General features: G+C 32.6%; 1 protein-coding gene across 1 annotated transcript in view; it reads right to left on the bottom strand.

Moving 5' to 3' along the window:
• Positions 1 to 488: 488 nt before the first annotated feature.
• The window catches only part of Otogl (otogelin like), a 156748-nt gene continuing 137060 nt past the window's right edge, over positions 489 to 20176 (bottom strand). Inside the window, exons 51-60 of the mRNA XM_063255199.1 lie at positions 18968 to 19069; positions 18537 to 18641; positions 18411 to 18451; positions 11547 to 11610; positions 10342 to 10520; positions 9770 to 9874; positions 8387 to 8506; positions 7286 to 7331; positions 2934 to 3013; positions 489 to 2278 (exon numbers count right to left, since the gene is read on the bottom strand). Coding sequence (XP_063111269.1) covers positions 2078 to 2278; positions 2934 to 3013; positions 7286 to 7331; positions 8387 to 8506; positions 9770 to 9874; positions 10342 to 10520; positions 11547 to 11610; positions 18411 to 18451; positions 18537 to 18641; positions 18968 to 19069 — 1043 coding nt within the window. The 3' untranslated portion in view covers positions 489 to 2077. The remainder of the gene's footprint in view (positions 2279 to 2933; positions 3014 to 7285; positions 7332 to 8386; positions 8507 to 9769; positions 9875 to 10341; positions 10521 to 11546; positions 11611 to 18410; positions 18452 to 18536; positions 18642 to 18967; positions 19070 to 20176) is intronic.

The raw sequence follows: 20176 nt of genomic DNA, 5'->3' as shown, positions 1-20176 counted from the left end.
TGGCTCAAGGGCACACAGGTTCTGCATCAGTCTATATGTGAACACTGGACTCTAAAAGAGATGTAGTCTCTTACAGGTTAGAGATTATAGTGTTTACACAATGGCCTGAACAAGGAGCCCCTCATGGCTAACCTTCTCAGTACCCCTTCTGGCTATCAGGAATTTTAATTCCCTGCCTTTGTATCTTTTATTTTCTTTCCACCAATGTTTAAAATAAATCTTCTTGCACCCTATCACCTCCTTCCTCAGTTTCAGATGGGATTGTTATCTGAAATTTCTCATCTACACAACTAGTTAAAGTCTGCTTTCTTCCTAGAATACAATTGCATAAATGCAAGAACTATATCTGTTTTGTTTTGCCTGTATCTCCTGAGTTTAGAATAGTGCCAGGTACATGACAGGACCTCAAAACATATTTGTTATATTTTCTAGACACTTATGAAGTTCCAAGAGAATGTTTCCGTTTTCCTCCACAAAGAGACGTAAAGATCATTTAATATTTTAATTAAACAACAAATATTTCACAAAGTAGAAACAAAAATGGATGGAAATATACAACATGATATAGTATATTTGAGGTACACAGTCTTTTCTTAAGCAAAATGATAATATTTTAAACAAAAATATTTATTTCAATCTATATGTTAACAATCAAAGATATTAATATATTTATTTCTAAAGGAAATATACATTAAACTCAAACAAGATAAATCATTTTATATACAGTAGACACTGGGACTTTATAGATGCACTATCAATCCCTTTGCCCATTTTTAAGTAATCTTGGAGTTTCAAAATATTAGTAGGCTGCAATCTTTCTGGGAAGTAGAATTGTGAAGTAGAAATATTAATATGGGAAGCTAAGTCTCCTAGCTCATTAGGATTCATTGTTTTTCAATGTTATTTGACTATTTTATTATTGATGTTGAACTTCTTTGATATTTGCAATTGTACTAAATATAGCATTCTCTACTGAGAAGAAATGAGGGAAATAATTATTTACTCAAAGCAGAAAATAATTTGGGAGTTTGCAAAGATCTTGGGAAATATTACTTGCAAATGTCAGTAATCCACTGTATTTAAAAACTGCATCATCCCATTGTAAAATTATTGATACATTCAGAAATTTTATTTTACTCTTCATGGACAAAGCAACATTAACAGCAGAGTAACTTTTGGCTTCAATAAGCATGCTAATACATCTTAAAAATTAGATTTCAATGTGACAGCAAGCAGCTACATAAGTGTTAAATAGTAATACATGTTTAATAGTTTCAATGATATAAAAATAAATATCCAAGATCTCCCTCCTATATTTAACAACCAAAGCTATATTTCCCCTCTACTTATTGAAATAAGTATTTATGTGTATGGCATTTTAAAAAACATCTTGAATTTCAAATCTTTAATTCTATACAATGCAAACTAAGGATAAAGTATTTTATAACAGACAATTTACTGCTTAAAATCAAAAGCATAAGACTACAATAAAAGTACTCTAGAATTTAAGTTTGTTAGTTTCACTATATTGTTACAAGGGGTGAACTGTATGAATTAAACAGCTTCTCTAGTGATTTACTAAACCCACCAAATGAAAGTAATTTGCAGTAACATTTCATTCATTTAGTTTTAAGTGAACTAAAATTTTAAAATTCTATGATATGTCTCTAAACACAAAACTCAATGGCTAAATAGATTCCAAATTTTAATTGAGCCCATTTCTAAATGAAGTAGAAGATATTAAAAGGGCATCTTAATTTGGACAGTATGGCAGACTTTAAAATTTAAAAAATAAATAGAAAAATTTAAGGAATTTTGAAAAATAGTCTTCTACTTAGTAAACAAAATTCCAGTTTTGTATAATGCAGCCATTATAACAATATTACAACTGAACAACTTGAAATAATTTGCTTCTCTAAAATAAAATAAATCTAATTTTTCCACTAAAGTCTATATATTTTATCAACTGTTAAAGTGTTATATTCCAGTTGTCCAGTTGTTATTAAACAGTACACACTGGCCAAATGCCTAAATAGTGACATTATGATGCTGGCCAGAGGTCCTGGAGTCCGACAAGTTAATTCCACTGGCAAGTGCAGTCTATAGGTTCCTGAAGAGTGTACATAATTTCAGTGCCATTTCCTGAGCAATACAGAGGGATAGTCAAGTTGCGTACTCCATTTTCACGACAGCATTTGCAGAATCTTAGGTGACTTTCAACATTAATGTTATATATGGTAGCTGATGGGCATTTTCCATCGCAAGAGGCAACATTTATCTGTAAGGAAAATAATAGAAAAATCTTAAAATTTTTAAAAATTAATATTATTCGATTGTACTAACAAGTCAGATGAAAACAAGACTTTCTTAATTATCACTTTAATCCTCAATTTTCTGTATGTAAAAGACTGAGGAAAACACTACATTGCATTTTAACTAACCTAAGTCAAAGGGCTGTACTATGGTGATGTCCAGCACAGCAATGCTGATATAACTCAAAATATGAAATGTACAAACATAACTAAAAAGATATATTGAATATATTCACCATAATCTAATCATTCTGTCACCTTCTGTACTATATCATGGCTTAAGTAGACTACACATTTAGACAAATCATATTAAAGAGTTCAAAGTCATAATTAGAGCAGTCTGCATTGAATTCAATTGCATAGTTAAGAAAATATATAGTCAAGTATGCTTAATTTCCTTCTCTCTGGATTACAGTTATTAACCATTAATCATTATCATCATTATTTATGCTAGAATAATTCATATTTCTTCATAAATAGAATATTTTAATAATATAAGAGTATTCTCAAAGCTAAATATTGTATGTTGGCTTACAAATTTGTTAGTACTGTGTGTTGGTGAGATATACTTCTGTAAATACACAAATTCATGATGTAACAAATGATATCTTTTCTACTTACAGAGCTTTGGCTTACACAATCCTGTTTCCTTATGACTGATCTAATGATCACTTTCTGGCATATTCTTTCTTCTCTTTTGCCTGATGAAATATAGAACATATTTACTCACCAAAAGGCCCATTAAAATTGTTCTTTGATTATATATCTGAATATATTTAAATTTGAACGTTGATTCATCTATAATGTAATTCAATACTAATATATTTAACACTCTATTCCTATATATTTTATGAACATATTCTTTTTTTCTTCTAAATTCTTACATTTCCTAACTTTATACTTATCATTTGGACTTTTTCTAATTGTCTTATAATAATTATCGTAAGTCAAAAATAATCCATTTGTGTAATAATGCTAACATTTGTGTAGTTTATATATGCATGTAAAATAATACATTGAATAAAATAAGGTATGTATAATAAAATATATAAAATAAAAATATGGTACAGTTACACAATGAAGTACGACTGCACAGTAAAGAAAGATAAAGTTATTTGTAGGAAAATAAATTGATCTTGAGACAATATTTGTAATAATGCCATGACATAAATAAGACACAAAAGATGAAATATCACATAGTTTTTCTAATATGAGATACTCAAAATATAAGTAATTTAAAGAACAAAACATAGTAAAAAAAAAAATAAATAAAAAGATATGAAACATGGGAGTAGACTCTGGAGATGAGAAGAGGATCCCGGTAAGAAGGGATAGGATAGAGGAGAAGCAAGCTACAAGATGCTGTAAACATATTATAATAAAAAATAAAAATTGAGATTTTTAAAGTCATATGATCTCATTATACATTAACATAGTAAAAAAATACAATTGCAGTATTTATCAAACATATCAAAGTATATGATTTTATGGTCCTGCAAAGTCTTTTTACAATTTTAAATGAAAAAAACTTTGAAATCATTCATAATACAATAAAATCCACCTGTGTGTGATAAACTATCACTTGATCTAAAGAAATGTATTTTACACTGTATTGTAGTAGATGTATTTTCTGAGTGGACGCAAAACACCAGACCCTTACCTCACTCTGTTACTACCTTGTTTTCTCACATTTGAAAGTCACTGAATCATTCTGCTGTTTGTAAAAGGAGGGAATTGTATTTCTGATTTTCAAATCAGTTTAGTCATGTAATACTTGTTTAAAATAAATGTTTATGTGAATTCCCAATGTGAAGTGGATGCAGGTTGCTACTCTTGTTGAAAAAGAAATAGCTAAAATTGCTTGAAAGATGATACCCAATGACTAAATTCAAGGTCACATCTCAGATTTCCTCCTACTTGACTTCTCAGCAGCATTTGATCCAGTCCACCACTGTCTTCTTAGTTCACTTTGATACTCCTCAGTTTCCTACTCTGCTCTGTCCTCCTTTCTCTGACTGCTCTACTTTAGAACAGCCCATGGCTCAGTGTAATCTGTGGAACATAGGCTGTTTTGTGCTTCATGGTGCTTTCATCCAATAATTAATTATCTCCTTAGCCTATTGCTCTGTAAATCCAGGAAGAAAAAATAATCAAGAAAGAAATCACATCTACCATGACCTGTGTATAAGGTACCTACCCTCACTTTTCAATCATTTTCTTTCCATAATTTCTGGTGCCGTAGCCAGAGAGATTTTGCGATTTCCTCTACTTTGAACCCTCCTTACTTCCTGGACGGCTTCCCCAGGACAGTCTCCACTTAAATAACTCCTCATCACAGAGGCACTCTTGAGCCTCCACTTAAATTAGCAGCCCACCTAATGTCATTCCCAATCTCTTTTACTCAGTGTTATTTTTCTTTAAACTTATCATCACCACCTTACACATCAGTTTATATTTACATCATTCTTTACCACGTCTTGACATTGTTCACTATGCATTATATATTATTTCATTCTGTGTTATAGTCGCAGTACCTACAAGGGTATCTGGCATATATAAGCATCAAACAAAACCTGTTTGATAAGTCAGTTCATTCACTGAACGAAGCTGGGACAGCATTCATTCATTCTTAGGTGAATTTCTTGTTACCAGGAGTCATTTCTTATTCATCTCTTAGAAAATTTATTGACACACATTTTCTATAGCATCTGCGATAGTACCCAATCTCTACAATCTCTCGAACACAGCTTGGTGACCCAGATCACAGAAAATGATGCTCTAACATCAGGGCAGAAGTTATTTCACATCTTTCCTTGTCAGATGGGTTGTGATTGTTCTTCAGCTTCCAAAATTTGGAAAACTTTCAAGAGCATGAGGGCAGGAAACTGACAAGCCTGAATCCATTATTGGCTAATGAGACCAATTTCTCAGAGTCCTCATATTCCTCCTCTGTGGAGGAAGCTCTACCTCTCTACCAGAACTGCTATGAGGATTATTTGTGGTACTGTCTACAAGTCCTAAGAGGGTCAATGTATGGCCACAATAAATGGTACTTCACTAAACTAGTGACGCACATCCCTCACATCTGCTCCCACATAACCTAAATGCACTCACTTGTCTAATAACTAAAATAAGTTTCAAAACCCAGAATTTTAACAGTGTAACTTGACTGCAACTGTGTCTGCATCTCACACTAGACTCAGAGAAAGCAAGATGCAAGATTAAAATTATATATATATATATTAGATTTTAGAGCTAAATTCTACTCTTTTAGTTCATGGTACAAGGATTATTTGGTGCACATTAGTTTGCATCTGTATGAAAGTTCGCTTATTTCTTATGAACATAAATTTTAACTAGCATATGTCTAACATAACCAGTAATTAAAATGCACAAGTGATATTATGCTACATATCCACAAGACCAAAGCAATATAACTCTTACCGGTTGAACTGCATCTTCCAAAAATAATTTAGAACATTAGAATGCGACTATATTTGGACACAAGTTCTTTACAGAGGTAATCAAATGAAAATGAAATCACTAGGTGGGCTCTACTCCAATATGATTGGTTTCCTCATAAAAGGGGAACATTTAAAGGCAGACACACATACCAGGAGAACCCCCTGTGAACATACAGCCATCTACAGCCCACACTGGAAATCAACTCTCAACATCTTTCTGTTGTGGATTTCTATCCAGATCTGTGACTAAAAATACTTTTAAGCCACTCATTTTACAGTACTTTGTTTCAGCTGTCCTGGAAATTAACACAATGATAAATTAGGTATTAAGCTAGGTTATGTTGAACTCTTTTCCCGTTTTTAGTAAGCACATATGTGCTTTTCACGCATCATGTAAATGAAATTTGATCACTGTAGTCCACAGTCACAAGAGATTTGACTTCGACAGATAAAGCTCTCTGCATCAAACACAGGGTATTTTCAGAACACATTTCATTGGATTTTTATGGAGAATAAATATTGCATAGCAGACTTAGGAGAAGTCCTGTTTTAGAAGCTGTTATTATGTCCATGGGTGTATAGATATCAGAATTATGTTGCATCATTATTTTAATATATTTCAGTATTCTATTCAATATGAATTTATAGCACTAAATTGATAAAACTACTCTCACATATTAAGGAAAGCTCTTCATGAAGATCAGAAATCTCATGTTAGAATATGACAATTTTTAATCTAAAAACCCAGGCTTATAGTTTTATGGTATACATTGTTAATAGGAACAGTGCTGTGCCCTTTTCCTAAAAGATCTATAATGTTTAAACTATTGTCTGTGCCAATTTCTCAAAACCTGCTGCATTTGTATTGCTATGAATCAAGCACTTTTTAAAAAAGAAAATGTTCATACAAATATGTCTTTATTTTATTCTCTTTCTGTCCTTAAAATTATTTTTAAATCCTATGAAATAAAATTTATAATTCAAATATATAAAATATATCCATGTAGCTTTAGTTATCAAAATAACCATGAGAACTTTTACATTTAGGATTTAAACACAATTCATTAAAAGAGTATTTTCCAAAATCATCAAACCACAGACTTAGTCAAAATAGTCTAGAGAGCACCGTAATCTATCTGTCTTGGAGTTTCATTGTCATTATCACCATAACCTCTTCAACTTTGAGTAGTTCAGTATGTCCCAAGAAAATTTGATATTAGTGCACTTGAAAATTGAAAATCTATTAAAATCCTCTCCGATAACTATTGAGAAATGCCACAGTAAATTTCTAATAATGAAATTAAAATTTATCTAAATTAAATATATTTTATGTACACTATAGAAGAAAAATAAATCACAAAACCATCAACTACATGACCCAAAAACATTAAATAATGTACTTATATTTCCCTTGTATCATAGAAATGGACTCTTAAAAGAAAACCATAATCGCTATGAACAATCATACCTAATCTATGAAACTATTTTATGTAATGTGTCCCCACTTACAGATCTTGCAGCAGCCTTCATTATAAAGCTTTACAATCCCTTCATTCTAGGAAAAGAGAAAAGAAATAAAGTCAAAAATTTTGTGTCCAGTCATTTCCTCTCACTATAGAAATATAAACCTAATTTGTCCAATATCTTTATCCCATTGATTAGATTGAGTTTCGGAATATAATTAAATGTTGAAATATCATAAATTTTTCTTTATTATTTTATAATTCAAAAGAATTCAGTATCACAGGGTGGCTCTTGCCTAAGGCTAAATTAATAAAATTTTATAGATTAGCTTTTAGAATTCTGATAATAATTACTAGTTGCTTTCCATCACTTGCTAACTGCGATTTAAATAAGAAACTAATTTACTCTATAAAACTCGTGTGAAATAAAATGATATCTAGGTTTTGTTCCAGAGCTTAAATTCTATGACTAGAAAAGTTTTAACCAGCTAGCTATCATCACTCAAAGGGTATATCTTGTGGTGAGGGGAATCAGTAACACTATGCTATTTCTCAACACAAGTGAATAAAGATCACTTCTCTTTAAGGATTATTATTGGCCAAATAATTAAAACTGAAAAGAACCTTTTATAAAAGGTTTTATAAAAAATGTACCACTTTAAAATATCTACTCTCCCAATAGACTTTGATCTAAGAGTTTACAGAATTTATAGGGCAAAACTAATGTCATACTCAGTTCTCCGGTGATCTGTGCTCAGAGAAACTAAGGCAAATGACACTTCACAAAGCAAGCACTAAAAACTCACCTAAGGTGGGGAACAAAACCTAACTCAATTGATTAGGTTATCAATCTATTTCAAGAGGGAGTATAGCCTTGCTGACCCAAGAATTTTTAGTAATGTTTACATCTATGCATTAAACCCTAGAAGTAACAAGATGCCCACCAAAAAAAATCAAATTTGGAATATCACCTAGAACTCAAAATAGTAAACTAAGGAAATATTAACAGATCTGTTAGCTATGCAAGAAAATAAAATTTTCATTAAGTTAAAGAAGTCACAATGGAAATATGACCCCATACAATATTAAAAGTATAATTTTAAATACAGTCAATACAGAATTTTCTTACATAAGACAAAATACAAACCATTTTGCATTCAGTCTCATTAAAAGGGGGACAGACCATACTGTAGTTCAGAATCATAGCCCCTTCGTCAGTCTTAACACACTCATATGTGGTGCAATTATAGTTCCAGGAACTCCCCTCCTAAAAATAAAAGCAAAAGTTACAGCTTTATATGATAAAATCTGCCATTTGTTAAGTAGACTATCTCAAATTCTATAGAATCAAATTCAAATCAAGATGTAGAGAAATTCTTGTGACATAAATGTTCCACTGGAAAAAAGTCCTCACATTTATCAAAAATGGAAATACACACACACACACACACACACACACACACACACACACACAATGTATGCTTAACATATGCATTGGGCTCCAAGATAGAGCGGAGATATAAATGTGAAATACAAGAAGCAGCGGAATAAAGGGGGAAATAGGTATTTCTTTCTACTAAATTAATTGCCTAATCTGGCCATGTGTCAATGTCTTATTCTAACATTTCCTCACTAATTAAAAAACAACCGTTCATACCACTTCCATGCCTACTTTCTTGAGATTTGTTTGTCTTTTCTACTTCCTATCACCAGAAAATGTTTTAAATATTTAGATAAGAGTACTGATTCCTTATGATTCTAATTCAGTATACCTTACAGTTATTTTAAAACATGGATTTTTATTCCTTTAAGAAATGTTTATATATAACTCTTTCCATTCTTGATTTCAGAATTTCTATTAAGAAATAAAGTTAGCCTAAATAATTATCACATAATTATTATATACTTATTTGCTTACAGTTGATCTATAGTTTTATTTTAAAACTTATACTTCAAAATTATAGTGAAATTCTAGCTTGAAGGTTTTCTGTGAACTGGTAAGAAATACTGATGAGCTTGCCATGTTTATTTTCTTAAGATTCTATTTCAATTGATGAATAGCTTTAGAGCTATTCATTTAACCTGTCAGGAACCTCAGCTAGAAATGATCTATCAATTCAAGTACCAACAAAGATAAAATGTTCAAATTCAGGAAACACAGTAAGTATCTAGTTTTTCTGAAATAAAAATTAGCAGTTCCATAAAATCATTGATTTTCTTTCATAATAAATAAAAATAAAGACTTTCCACAACTTATATCTCACATTTGGGGAAAAAAGTTAAAATCTATGCTAAAATTACCTTGACAAACTATATAAATTTGTTTTTTACAATATCAATTATCAAATACTTTAATGTATGTTGTGTGCTATAACTGTTCTGTCCTATGTGTATTATATTGCAGATGTGATTAGATCTGTGTGTTTGTGTGATATTTTTCAAAGACTATTAAATCAAGGTTGTCATCTTTAGAAAGTAGCACAGAGAGCTACTCTGCAAGGAACACATTTTAGGAAACAAGGAATCATACCGCATATATAACTGATGTGCCGTTTTCCATATGAAATTTGCAGGACACATTTTTACAGGTACCACAACAATCATAATCACTCGGAGATGGAGTATACACCTGGTGCTACATATAATAACAGTATATTGTTAACTACAAAACAATACCAATATCTTGGTGAATTAGTTTGGGAGGGTTTTTCTATATAATTATGTATTCTAATATAGAATTATGTATGTATTAGAATTATACATTCTAATAAATACTCTGAACAACATGTCCAATACTGAATTTAAGGAGCTTCAAATAACAGTTACTTTACATGGCCATAATATAAGTATAGTAGATGTTAACCTTTACATATAAAAACACATAACAACTGCAATCAAGCTGTCAAGCCATAAATAATAAAATCCTGAAGCTCAGGCTCATTTTAAGAAGGTAGAAATACACAATAGATCAAAAATAACAGACTGTTGAAGAACTATTCAAGTTTATATTTTTGTCTCAGAGAATATTTACTAGTTCAAATTGGTAGCTATCAAATGTAGACTCTTTCATTCTTGCTGGAACAACTTACAAGGAATACTTACAACATCACAAGTTTTTGAACAGTTCACCATTGTAAAATTCACAGTGTGAAAGCCTGTATCATTATCTTTTTCTTCCAGACACTCTATCGTATAACAGAAGTTCCCTTCCAAATACTTTATCATAGATTGTCCAGGATTCAACACTGATACATCTTGAAACACACACACATCATCCTTTTCTAAAAATAGAAAAATGTCAACAAGAAAACACAATATTGAATTTAATATCATTCAGTCAGTGGAATTTATACATATGTCATTTTCGTGCTTTAACGTGTAATAAAATTTATCTGTAAAATCAGTTGTTCTAACTTCTTCCATTACATTTTATTACAGGTGATCTCAGGAAAACAGGCAAAATACTTGCTGCTCCCCCTGTGAGAGAGCATATGATCACTGTTGAAGGAGAAAGTGGGTAGAAGCAAAATCTAACTCAATCATAGTAAGCCACTTCAGGACAGCATCTATAACATTTCATCATTTTAATTATCAGTATAGAGAGGTAATTTAATTTTTTAGAGTTGCAAAACAGTCATATAAAATCATAGTTATGGAGATAGCTGATATAATGCACTATTATATCTTCAGCAGCAGCATACTAGAGTAGGCCAGGAGAGCGATAAAATCAGAAGCTGCGTGTTTCTCCAACACTGAACTTGACCTTTTTCTCTCATGGAAAAATACAAAAATTTCAAGCCATTGAATAAAAGCTTTGCTTTCTATTAACTCATTAATACTTGATATGAAAGATCATTACTTTATGGAAAAATTAACTATCAATATTAACAGACAATAGACAAATAAGCCCTTATATTTATACATATTATCTATTTTAAAAATTATACAGACATTAAAAAGAATGCTCTCATAAGTTTAAAAATTCTGTTAGTTCTCTAAAAAATTTCATTTTTTGTCCCATTATCACTTTTTTCAGAACAGTTTGAGATACATAAGAAAAGTAGTAGTATATTTTTACTTAAAAATTGATGATGCTGGGGCTGGAGATTTAGCTCAGCGGCATAAGCCTGCCTTGCAAGCAGGCAGTCATGAGTTCGGTCCCTGGTACTGATAAAAATGAAAAAGACAAAAAAACATTGATGATGCCTCAATATTTATACCCCTCAAAACCATTCTGAATTTATTAATAGTGAAAAATAGATAACAAAATATTCATTTATTATTTAAAAGTTTCTAGAAATAATTACCACAAAGATACTGTACACATCCACAGTCACTCTGAAAGTTTTGGTCTACTGTAGTAAATTCTCCCTGTTAGAAAGAAATTATTTTTTATATGATACATAGCTTATTACAGAAAATGAAAAAATACATATTATAATATCTAATATGTTCCTTTCCATATAGCTAGTCACATTAACAAATATTTTGGGGGCTAATCTTACTTAACCAACATTCACTAATTAGTAATTCCAGGAGGAAAAATTCGCAATAAAAAATTGTGGATCACTCAGTCTCTTTAAACTTTAATTTCTTTATTTATTAAATGAGAGAAAATAAATAAATGTTCTTTGACATTTATCTTAACTGAAAAATATTGCTAGACTCTGAGCTTCTAGGGAAACGAAATAAAACAATGCTTCCCATCTTTGGAAACTTTCATTGGGTGGAAATGCTCTTGATTTGCTCTACAGCACTGGCCCCAGGCTCTGATGTCTGTTCCCCACCAAGGCTGTGACACCATGCCGAGCAGGAAAAGTCTAGTACAGAGGTTACTAGGACCTACTCAAGAACAAGATTCATTGTGCCCAATTTTTACTCTGCTCTCCATTAGTTGGATCGTGTATGTTACTTAGTCCAATCTCCATGAAGAGATAATACACTGCCAACCATTTAGGATTGTTGAGAAAGATAAACAGATCACTGTTTAAAAAGAGCTTGTAATGGGCTTGGCAGATAGAATATATAGTACAACCTTAACCTGGTAGTAAATTGTTATGGCAGATTCTCAAACCTTGCCCTGCTGAGCTGGTATAGATTCCACTAAGGAAGTGCAGGAACAGACCTAAATCTTTAAGAATCAATTTTTCCTGGATGCTTTTAATTTTCATATCATTTCAGTGATAAAGTGAATTTAACTCGACACAACTCAAGTAAATACAAAGTAACAAGCTATGTAAGAGGCACTTTTCCTTGTAAACAAATATCTTACTGTTTACAGTGCTTTATAAATTATAATATAAACGTTAATTTATTTGACATTTTTATGAGTCAGTCAATAGGTTATTCCAATGGCGTTGGAAATATAATGTTCTAATAGAGTTTTTAATAACAATAATAATAAATCAATTTCTACCAGTGCACAAGCTATTCCAAAGATAAAATAAGCAAGAATTTAGCTAGTATTCTTTTCTATTGCTTACCCATGATTTCTAAATAGCTAAAGTCACAATTCTCACTACTCAAATTTAAATCTATTCTTTCCTTCTATACTTCTTTGTTTTGTGATTTTATCAACAATTTAGTTAAGCTTTTACTCTAATAAATACCTGAATCCACCTATAGGAATTGATTTGGGTATTTATTAGAATACTTAAGATGACATCAAATATGATGACAATTTTTACTCCCACATAAGCAGTACTATTTCTTAAACTTAGTGGTAAAATTAACTTACGTAGTTTCTAATTTTTTGCTATTACAATATTTGAGAACAAGTTTCTGTGTGGACTTGAGTTTCCTTTCATGTCTGTACCTAGAAATGAAATTGCTGGGCTATGTGGTGACTCTTGGGTTAACCCTGTAAGTAACTACAGCTATGTAGGAAAGCGTATACAATGCTTTATGTAGTTACCAGCACTGTGTGAGGACTGAACTTTGTCCCCATATCCTTGCCAATGCCAGTTGTAATTGGTCTCATTAGTGGGTATGAAGTAGTCTCTCACTGAAGTTTAGGTTTGCATTTAGCTGGTGGCTAATGTTGTTAGACATTTTTCCCTCTGCTATTGACCATCTGTCTTTTTTGGATTAATATCTAGCTATGTCCATACGACAAAGTGTTATTCAACAATAAAAAATAATGAAGTAGTAATACACATTACAACATAGATAAATTTTGAAAACCTTATGCTAACAGAAAGAACCGATACACAAGGCTATAGATTATAGGATTCAAATTTTATAAAATATTCACCATTTATAAATCTATATAAAAGCAGTAAACTAAATTACTAATTTCTAAGGTCTGGGGAGTTTCCATGAAAATTAGTGTTTTCATTTTGTTTTTGGAGTGATTAAATTGTTCTAAATTGATTGTTTCGATGGTAGTACAATTCCTTGAACATGCTGAAAACTACTGAATTGTACATTTTAAAGGCCAGATGGACTGGGAGTGTGGCACAAACTTCTAATTCCAGAGCTGAGGCAAGAGGATAGCAAGTTCAAGCTCAGCCTGAGCAACTTAGTGGACTTAGTGAGATCCTCTCTCAAAATAAAAAATTATAAAAAGACTAGAGATGTAACTCAAAGGAAGGGCCCTGTTTCAGTCCCCAGTACTACTATGAAAGGCTGAATTGTATGGTACATGAATTAGATTTCACTGAAGTTATTATTTTTTTTTAAAAATTTTCTTCAGGTTGAAATACATTTGTTGTCTATGTGAATAAAACAGTATCACCTTAGAGCCACTGAACTGACATCTAGGCACAGCTAGAGAAAGGTAAGACCAAAAGCAAAATCAAGGCAGGCTCATCTTTGCTTTAGTTCTTGTTTCAAGTTGTGTTTTGGTTGCATTTTCTAAGGAAAATGAAAGAGTTAAGAAAAAACTTAAAAACTACAAAAATAAAAAAATAAGGAACACACACACACACACACACACACACACACACACACCTATACAGAAAAGCAGTGTTTTCTTAGAGTCCTGAAGAGCTCAATCATTTGGATCTCAACTTCCTTACTTACAAAATGAATGAAAATATTTACTTTGTGACACTGTGATAATATTCTAAGCATGTTATGTAAACTATAAGGATCTGAGAAGTACATGACTTTACAATTCCACCCTTGTGTGGTTGTGCTTATAGTACACATACAGAAGGAAATGAAAAATTTGTATTAAAGTTACCTATAAGCTTTAACATCTGTATAGATCATAGATGATAACTCTTCAAACTAATGCTGAAATCATGCTTTTTAATGGAAACAGTGGCACACTAAGAGAAAGTCTGTTACATTAGAAAGTGCTGGACTTCCAGGAAAACATGGCAGATAGATTAAGGCAGCTACGGAGGCTCTCTGAGATACTCAGCTTAAAATCCAGGAATGGTGTGGTGTGAGGAGTCCTAAACAAGGGGAGATATAACCTGCCGACACAGGAATGAACTAAGCTGAGAGAAACCAACTGGAAATGCAATCCTGGTGCTATAACTGGAACAGATAAAATCTCAGCGGAAGCTGGAACCTGGGCAGCGATTTGAATTTCCTGTCGCCGCTGTTGCGTCTCAATCAGCACACCAGGGACAGAGACACGAAACCTCTGAGAGCAGGAACCGGTGAACAGAGTTGAGAGTGGAACTGGCGGGGAGCCCGCATTGACCTGCAGTGAGTGAGAGGAATGGGGACCCTTCCATAGAGTAGGAGGCTCTAACAGAGGACATTCTGGGATGGGGAAGACTAGGGGGAACAGGACACCGCAGTGACTTTAGTCACATATTCCCCTCTCAAGCAGAATTGGTAGGGAGCCCTGACCTGAGTGACACCAAGGACTAAGACCCAGTAGGCTAGCCCAAACCAGGTCCCAGCGCCTGGCGGTACACCCTAGCAGTGAAGCCTTCAGAAAGTTGACTGACCTGGAGGGGCGGGTCCAGCAGAGGCTGCCCAGGTCTGTGTCTCCCTAGTACACTGCAGTGGGTGGGAACACCTAGCCGGAGGATTCAAACAAACTGTAAGCAACAAAGAAAGAAACTGGGCCTCCTATATATGCTTGTATGGAAGGAACAAAAAGTATGGAAAGAGGGAGCAACAAGAAAGGGTCCTCGGCCCCCAATCCTGAGAACAATGATCCAGGAAAAGTAAATGCAAAGGATAATGAGGACAGAAAACATGCAATATCAGACACGGCACCAATAGACATAAAGCGATATCTCCAGAGCCTCATAGACGAGTTCAACAGTGAAGTATTTAATGACCTAAAGCAAGATATAAGTAGAATAGTTAGAGAAATGCTAAGCACCGCCCAAGAAAAAACAGATGGTGGAATGGAAGAACAGAAAAAAAGGGGAGAATTGTTTGATGGAGAAAATAGAAAAAAACAGAATACGTGAAGCAGGTTCAAAGAGATTACCAGGAAACTAAAAACTCTATTGAAAGCTGGCATAACAGCTTGAAAGAAACTAAGGATAGATTATCTGAATTGGAGGGCAGATTTGCAAGGTGGGAGCATGAAATGATAAACTTCTTAAAAATAACAAGAAAACAAACAGCAATAATACAAAGGCTTGAAGATGATAAGAGTATCTATAACTTAAGAATTAAGAACGTAAAAGAAGTAGGGACACAAACAAATGAACTACAAAGGCTATTCACAGAAATAATCCAGGAGAGTTTCCCTAATTTAGCAAAAGGTAAAGACATTCAGGTGTATGAGGCATACAGGACCCCAGCCACCTACAACCCAAACAGAGCAACACCCAGGCATATAATAATCAAAATTCCAGAAATCCAATATAAGAACAGAATATTAAAAGCTGTCAGAGACAAGAAAAAGATCACTTACAAGGGAACACCCATCAGAATTACAGCAGACTTCTTGGCACAAACCATCAAATCACGAAGAGCGTGGGGGGAAATAATTCAAGCTTTGAAAGATAATAACCTCCAGCCAAGATTGATATATCCTGCACAACTGTCCCTAGAAATTGATGGAAAAACAAGGTGCTTCCAGGATAAAGAGGAAATAGGGGAATTTGCAGCCACCAATTCAACTCTACAGAGAATACTGCAGGACATTCTAAAAAAAGAAAAATACCAAGTTCCAGAAAGAGTAGAAGAGAGGCTATAATGATTGGAGCAGAAATCAAAATGAAGCAGACAAACTGACAACTAATGACAGAAAAAGAGCTCAACAGAAACGAGGCATAGAAGGTTGGATGGTAGGAACAGCTATTTTGGAGAAAACAAGACATCATAATAGCTACTGGTGATTTAATATCATCTTGTTTTGAAGTTCCATCAAGTTTTTGTTCTTCTGTCTCCATCGGTCTTAACATGTTGTATCCTATTGGATTTTATTATATGTGATAATATAAAGAAAAACTTTTATAGACAAGGAGATTATACAGAAACCATTGTTCATTTTCTGATAGTTGGTTCTAAATACCCTGTAATAATATCATTCTCTTGAATGGTTTTACATTGTCTTGTTATGTTTGATGCTCCAGTACATGAAGTAAATCTCAAAGATTTCAAGGAAAGAGACACTATGGTAACTACTTTTATGTAGTGAAACACTATTTTGCTTAAATTGTTTTGACCTGTGCTGTTTTGCTGTTATGTCCTCTTTTATCTCAATCTCCTTTTTTATTATTTACTTTTTTATTTTTATCTTTTTAATTAAGGGAAAAATAAAAAATAGCAGGATATATTATACTCAACCACTTTGATTTCCTATTAACTTGATTTGAAACCCTGTATTGCTCTCAGCATCTTGTTTTGACTGATTTCCCTCTGTTCTATTTTGCTTGATACTACCAAGTTCGAGAGTATAGGCAACAACTGTGAAGACAGTAAGATTCATTATGACGCCCATACTGGTTTGATTATTATCTTCTTTTGAAGTCCTGTAATGTCGCCAATGTTTTGGTTTTATTGGTTTTGTTCTTTACTGTTTTGTTCAACTTTATTATAACTGATGATATAGGCAATTCTTTTTAAGATAGCAAGAGGCATTATGGTAACTATTGTTGATCACCTTGTTTTTTGCTTATACAGTATGTATTATGTCCATCCATTTTATTTGACTGACTCTGTTTTGTTATGTCACATTTGGGTTTATTCTCTTCAAAAAAAAGTAATAAAAACTGTGGGAGTAATAAAACCCAAAATGTGTAATTGTCATTGTACAAAAGAGAGGAAAAGAAAGTGCTCTAAAGGATATAATTGCATGTATATTTAAGTGTATAAGATAGATAATAACATTACTGAGTTTTGTTGGATCATTAAACAGAACTGTTTGCAGTCTCACTGTTTGAATATCCACTTTATATGCTTTAATTTTGTAACTTGAACAACTCTTTCTAAGATGATAATATGTAATCTATTAACTAGTGATTTCCTACTTTTTATTTTTTCTGAAATTCTGTATAACTTATACCCTTTTTCTGTTTTTTTTTCTTTTACTCCTTAAATAAAATTTTTTAAAAAGTGCCTCATTTAGTACCCAGAATATAGTTTTGATCTGGAAAGTCTGAATTAGCTCCCTGAGAACACACATTATTTAAGAAGGAATGGAAAAATGAAAATGTCTGTGAAAGAAGATGTGTCTTCACTGATACTATCTTTCCCGATAAAGATACCATGATGGTAAATATTTAATGAAAATAAGATCTATAGCTGTAGGATACATTACTAAATAAGCAGCACATTAGTCATGCTTATTACTTTAAAAATTTAAGTCTTCAAAATTTCTATAAGGTTTACTTGTTCATAAACAATTCTTAGGAAGACACAAGCAGTTACATGTTTATTCCCTTCCTTCCCTACAAAACATGCTTACTAGTATGTTTTCCTAAAGAATCACTGGCAATACCTTTTAGCATTAAAAGAGCATTTTTCAATATTATGTTTCATTTTAAGACCTGTGACTATCAGTAAATTTAAGATTAATAGAGTTAGTCACTGATTAGAAAAAAGCTGTATCATAAATTTCGCTCTGAAGTAAAATATGAAAGGTTGACTATTCTGTAATATCAAACCCAAATTATTTTAATCTACTTCAGTACAATTTAACAAAGATAATTCCACTAATGCTGAAGAATTCAGAAATGGAAAAGATAAATGAAGAATAAATCAACTGAAACAATAAGAAAGTTAAACAAAATGTGTATTCTTACCACTTCACACGTTGGTACAACGAGGTTTCCACAGTTACATTCTAAAAGGGAAAAAAATAGCACACTTACATTGATCAAAATATATCAGTTTATTGTGATTAAGCCTTAAAGTATGAAATTAGTTACCACATCGCCATGTTGGACAGCATTGACCAGACACATTTTCTTTCACAAGATTCATATCTTCTGCACAGTGGAGCAAGGGTATAGGGCATAGATTTGGCTCACAGACTAAAATGAGAAATCACACAGATAAAGATAAATTGCATTTAATTGCCATATCTTGTTATCAACATTTAGCCTGCTGCAGTTAAGCCACAGATGGACTCTCAGCTCCCCAGTGATGGCTCTCTCACTATGATATTGCCACAAATTGATGAGGATAAAAAAAAATCACTCATGCTTCTTAATCAATAATGGTAACACCAGGACATCACATCAAGTAAAGAGCCCTGGAAAAGATCTGATGCAACAGTTCACTAAACCCCGCAAACATCTAAGTATTTTGATCACTTTTGACACATCAAAGTATTTTAAGTTAGTTAAAATACACTTACCACAGTAATACTGAGGACAACAGAAATGTGTGGTGTTAAGATCCACTGTGAGAAATTCCCCATCCATACATAGTGGAATCGGTTCAGTGCAAGATTTACAAACTAAAGGTGAAACAAAAAGCCAAGTCACAATTAAGCTAAAGGCAAATCAATTATTAGATTAGGTTACCATGCACAAATCAAATAAAAATAAAATACATTATGTTTCATAAAATTGGAAACAGAAAATACGGCTTTTTAGTTGTAAAGCAATAATGCTGCCTGAATATACTGTTTTGTTTTTTCGTTTAAGCACAGTGACCTCTACAATACTATCTTAGCAGAAATGCAGAGCATTTAGATTGCTTGAGTAATTTGTCCTTATTAAATCAAAATATTGATTGATTAAAGCCTCCTTAACTGACTACTAACTACCCTTTTATAGTCCAATTTATGGATTAAAAATGTTGCAGGTACTTCTTTTGAGCTGTTCAGTATTTCTCTCAACATTGATAACTCCCTCAATAACCTTGAAAAATGTTCCAACTGAAATTAAGCTACTGTCAATAAAGCTGCCTCAACACAGCGCTAAGAACAACCTACATTAGACTAATCAGAATCTTTTGAAATGTAATTTGAATTATAAATCGAGGAACACTGGGCCAAGAAACAGATGGAACTGGGCCAGTCATTAATGACCTTCATCTAGAGCAGCTGGTTTCTCTTCTTCACTGAGTTTGTTTGGCTGCTCTGATTAGTTTGGAACCCCCATAGCTCCTACTTCATCCAATAATGAGTTGTATTTTATTTAGCCAGAATCCATTGGTTTTTTTTTTTTCCACTTTTAGTCAATGAATCTTCACTGGTTGAAGGAGATGTGTTCCGATTTTCATAGGTAATGTGAAGCCTATGTTAACCATTAAACTTTGATATGATCATTCATTAGAGTTGGAAAACAGACAATTATATTTCTCAACACCCAGTTCATCAGGTAGAATATTTAGTTCTATTTATTTCCCTTTGTTTCTATAATTCTCTTTCAAGATCATCATAGCTCACACAGGATACACACAAAATGAAGTTCTCAGGAGGTCCTATACTTTCTTAGTATAAATCATTCCTCTGATTTAGTCTTTAAAGAAAGCCTGTGGTAAAGCCTCTAGTTGGTAGAGGAAGGTTTGGTGGCTATAACTGTCAAGAGTCATTTAAAATGGTGTACTTTCTTTTCTA

This window comes from Cavia porcellus, unplaced genomic scaffold (assembly GCF_034190915.1).
Source record: "Cavia porcellus strain 051 isolate PalLab524CR breed Dunkin Hartley unplaced genomic scaffold, mCavPor4.1 scaffold_8, whole genome shotgun sequence".
NCBI classification, from domain to species: Eukaryota; Metazoa; Chordata; class Mammalia; order Rodentia; family Caviidae; genus Cavia; species Cavia porcellus.
Note: the sequence above shows the minus strand (reverse complement) of the source record. Positions and strands in the feature narration are given on the sequence as shown.